The 5,000-nt window shown below is 35.4% G+C and overlaps 1 protein-coding gene across 5 annotated transcripts in view; it reads right to left on the bottom strand.

Moving 5' to 3' along the window:
• Positions 1-5,000, bottom strand: part of VTI1A (vesicle transport through interaction with t-SNAREs 1A) — a 502,745-nt gene that overhangs the window by 343,588 nt on the left and 154,157 nt on the right. For 3 of the 5 annotated variants that reach the window (XM_019502808.1, XM_019502807.1, XM_019502805.1), the window contains exon 5: positions 3,240-3,260. The exons of the other annotated variants lie outside the window; for them this stretch is intronic. In XM_019502808.1, the coding sequence (XP_019358353.1) occupies positions 3,240-3,260 (21 nt within the window). The remainder of the gene's footprint in view (positions 1-3,239; positions 3,261-5,000) is intronic. 5 annotated transcript variants of the gene reach the window in all.

Raw genomic sequence — 5,000 nt, 5'->3', positions numbered from 1 at the left:
AAAAAGATTTTCATAACATCTACTAGTATGTTCCTGTGGCCCACAAACTCCCTTGAAAAAATATGATGCAAGCTTGCACTGTTTTCTCCTTCAAAAAGACTACTCATAATGTGAAACTGTATTAAGAGACCACAAATGTTAAACACTCTACATTTGCATTTGTCTCTCTGACACTATTACAGGTTTCTCCTTAAAAAGATAAAGTTGAAATTACCACATCAGCCTGTATCATTTTGATATTCAAAAAAAAAAAAAAAAAAAAAACAATCCTAAAAGTTAAGAGACACTTTAAAATGCTGCAGATAGAGTCCAGGATCCAGCAACAGAGCTTTTTAATTACAGGAGGGTTGTTTAGTGTTGTAAGTGATATGCTTCAATTGAAAAAGCTTTTTGATCTGATAAGGTATGTATGGGGGGGCGGGAAATCAGATTTCACATTGTAATATTGATACAATTTTGCATGATTTATTCAAAGAAAAAAACATTCACATTTTTGCGCGCGCGCGTGCGTGCATGCGTAAAAACCAAAATTACCCCACAAAGCAGTGTAATGCACACGGGCACAGCTTCGTAGTGCTGCGAGCCATTAGAACGCTACAGCCCTGTGAACTCAATGGTAACATTAACTCAAAGCTGCTGCTTACCTCTGATTTGGGAACCTTTCCACCTAAACCATTCTATAATAAAATCTAATTTTTGTTATAAGTGATGGCATTATTTACGTTCTGTGTTTGGTTTTGGATGAACGCTGTCCTTTGGTCATGAAAGCCAATGAACTACAGCAGCAGTTAATGCTTTCAACTCCTTCCCACCCCTCCCCAAACTCATTCTCCCACACTATCCCCTACCCTTTGTAAGACGGGTAGTGAGGTGATGCAGTGCGTCTGGTAGCTTCAGAAAGAGCTTCTGTCTGGAGTTATATGAGGAAGTTTTGCAGAGTGGCACGCTATCACTAGAGATATAGTCATTCCATGTGGGCTGAATTCAAACTGAGATCTCTGAAACTAAAAAGACAGAGCAACACAGCCTCCGTAGAGCCCTGCGAACTGCACGCACGTTCGAATAGAGCCTCGCAATGAAGGGAAGCGTACGTTTTATTAACAAACAGTATGGCAAATCACAATTTCTTTTAAGATCAATTCATACCTCCTTAGGAGAACTGTAATTGGGGATGCCTTGATGTTTTACTGTGTGACTGGTTTAGCATGATGCCTGAGTCACCATACTAGCCTTCATTTAAACTGGAATGTGCATTTTGCAGTCAATATAAAAAACACCATCACAATCATACTCTACTGAATGGGATGTAGGGTTCACAAATATCCAAAACACTGACAGTCAGGATATGTTATAAATTATTTCTCTTTCTACCAGTCCAATTTTGAGCTACCCAGAATTTCAATTCTTTTGCTGGATATATCTATTCTGCTCATTCCTACAGATTGCAGTGAGATGACAAAAAAAGCAACTTAAGAATAAGAGGAGGAGGAAAGTATTAGCGTATGCTAGATAGAACACCCTTTTGTTACATGGCTATGTACAAAAGGATTTATAAAAGAGGATTTTACAGAGAGAGTCCAGTAGATTACTGAAATTACTGCTTTCTTAAATGCAATGCCCAATGACCTTACTTGTTGGTATGTAGCAATGTAAAAAGTAAACTAGGTAAGTAAAGCTTTGTTCATAGAATCTGTATTGAATTTTACTTTTATCTTGCAAATTATCCATAAATCATATTTTACTAGCAAAAGATGAAATGCCGCTACCTTCTATAAATGTACATATATGCATGCATATGTGTAGTCATTAAAGGGTTAGGCATGTATGAGACTGAAGAACCGTTACCCTTGGCTGCAAGTAATGCCTAGTCTTCACAGGGCAGAAATCATCTTACCCAAATCTTTACAACAGATGACTGTTTAAATACAGGGGGCTACAAAGAAAATATTAAGGAGGGGATCTAGGTAATGACTGGAGGTGCATTTGGTATCATAGGTTTAACTGTGTGTTTTTTAAAAGCTCTGTTTTACTGCTTATTACCAAACCATTTCATGTTAGATCTGTTCTGGGCTGGGGGAAAAGGGATACAGATGATCAGAGAAATTACTTTAAGGTTCTACAAAAAAATCAAGTTATTATTACATCAAGAACTCCCCCTTATAGCCATTAATTTGGTTAGTTCCCAGACCTCTCATCATCATGCTTAGCACTTACAAATACCCTTTTCCAGAGTTTAATATTCATTATCGATTTGTCAGTGCATCATTATCATCATGTGGTTCACCCAAATGGCAAAAAGAGAGACTTGCGTTACATACCATATTCAAATATTAACACTTTTAAAAATATTTATTTTCATACTCAAAACATATTAACAACCCCTTCAGAAATCTAGCCTGCTAGTGACTCTGATGTGGGCTCAGGATCTAGAGTGAAATAATAAAAGCAGTTTCAACGTGTGCTTTTTTAGAACAATCAATAGGCAAAAGTGGACAGTGCTTTTAGAAAATATACTACAAATTCTGCATAACTGGCCCGAAGAAGTTAGACATCTGCTTCTAAATATTTATGAGCCATTTCCTAAGTGAAACGAAAGGTGCTTTGGAATACTGATCTCTAGCGTTGCACCTACAGATCTACAGCATACACACAAATGCATAATAAATACTGCTGTGTGTGTATGTCTACCTGTACAATATTTTCAGTGGGTATCCAATACCCAGCATAATACAATAGGTATTTCAATAGCCCTACATTAAATTCAATGCACACTGAAGTGCTCTATATTTTAGTGTTTCAGCAGAGGTTTTCACTAAAGCAATCCTTTCACTTGCAATACTACTGTACAAATGTACTCAAATGATGAAAAATGTTGTGATGCACACAAAATTACTACTGTACCTGATTTGATCAGAGCACTCTAACAGAGAGCAAATAATGCAGGGTTTGTTTGTTTGTTTGTTTCTCCTTTTCCTCCTCTTTTTTAATGCCTTTACTTTTTTCTCTGCTGTCAGAAATTTTTAATTTCTATGGTTTGGTCTAGGGATTCCCATGTAAGTATGCAATTTTATTTGGAAAAAAAAAGAAAGACCCACAACAATGAATATTTTAAAGCAATATAATCAATATTTCTCCTTTGGGTAGATTTCCCTGCAACAGTGAACAGAAAGATCTCCTTCAGATTTGGAAACTCAGCTTTAAAGCGAAAGCTAGACAACAAAAAGCAAGAAAGTACTCACCTCTTCACGTAATTTTATCAACTGCAACATGAACGCACAAAAAAGATAAAAAGGAAAGAAATGGCAGGAAAGAAAGATCAGTTGTGTGACAGGATACAGAATTAACATTGACAATTTATCTGTTTACATGTTTAGCATTTAAAAATCACAGACAAACACATTAAAAGAACCTAAACATAGACTACATGCAGAGTTTTTTGAACGAATAAAGATCACTTTCTCACACTGTCACATTAAACAAAGAGAATAGTGTGAAATTCTCTTTTAAACCACATCTAAGACACCATCATGAAATAAAGGGGAATGACTTCATAGAAGTCTATATTATAAAGAAAAAAAAACAAGTTTACTATTCCTCTCTTCTAAGATTGTACGGCTGAAGTGGTTTTGTATATACAAGTTTCCAGGACGTTTCCTGTATATTTTAGTTCTGACAACTGATTTATTATTTTACTAACAGATCTGACTTATTAATAGGTAACACTATCTCTATAGCCTATCTTGCTTATATTGCAAGTGTGTTATCTATTTATTATTGAACCTGATATAGCAGCTCCTTTTCTGTTAAAAAAAAAAGAACCAATTTGTGGTTTTGTGCTAAATCACAAATGCTAAATCATTGTGCAGTATTTTTAAATCACTCACAGTAGAAATATGGACCGGTATAAAACATGACTTCTTAAAAAGAGTCTACTGTTCATTTCCACTGCAATTCTGCAGCACTAAATGTTGTAAACTTTTACATAAAATAAGATTGTAAAACTGTTCATTTTACTGCAGTTTGCCCTTCTTAACACTATTAATTACGTTGTACTTGCAGGATTATTTGTGAAACATTAATATAGCTAGTTTGAACGTATATGTTGCAACATGCTCTGCATTTAGAGAAGTACATTAGTTACTGGGACAGAAAAATACAATTACTCACAACAAATGTATGCATAGGCGTGTCTCTTTATTTAATAAAAAAGAGAGTTTTCTCACCAATTCCAGCTGAATTTGACAATTACATCATCTACATAATTGTCTTTGTTTATAAAACTGCAAACTCTACTATTGCACAAAGGTATTTTTCAACATGTGTACAGGATGAGATGTTTACCAATATTAAGATTGCCCAGCAAGAGACAGAATAACAGAATTTCTATTAGTACTTTTATGTCTCTTAGGGTCATTCGAGACCTAAAAGCTATTACACCTTATCCTCGCACCAAAAGACAAGAGACGGTAGAATTCGAACTTGATATTAGTCGGATGGCAGTAACTTAAAATGAAACAGTTCCCATAGTATGTTAGTTAAAGGAACCTTCTAAGAATTTGGTATAAAGAAAACCATGCTCTTTACCCACCAAACCAGTTCTTAAATTCAAGTACTTGGCCTATCATAAATCGGACTCTCTCTCTCTCGATCTTCACCCCCCCTTTTTTCCCTGAAAAGGCAAACAGTAAGTCTCTTTAGAAAAAAGACGATCTGGGAGTTGATCACATAGCTATCTTTTCTTTCTGAGGTCACCTTCTTCAGTTGACTATGATACTTAAAGGGCCAAAGTTTAAAACTACTCTCCTGCAACAGAAACCATTTGGGGCATGCCACCCTGCTATAATCAATGAGAGTTTTAAAATGCTGCACATTTGTTTTTTCAATAGGTCCCAAACAAAAATGTTCTATCTTGTTTGTGCTGCATGGCTGAATTTAAGCTCTGCATAGGATTTGCAGCTAAGCTAGGTAATGGGAGATTTTTTTTTTTTTTTTTTTTTTTT

Source organism: Gavialis gangeticus, unplaced genomic scaffold (assembly GCF_001723915.1).
Source record: "Gavialis gangeticus isolate Ggan-Ray unplaced genomic scaffold, GavGan_comp1, whole genome shotgun sequence".
Taxonomy (NCBI): Eukaryota; Metazoa; Chordata; order Crocodylia; family Gavialidae; genus Gavialis; species Gavialis gangeticus.
This window is presented reverse-complemented; position numbering and strand designations above follow the sequence as displayed.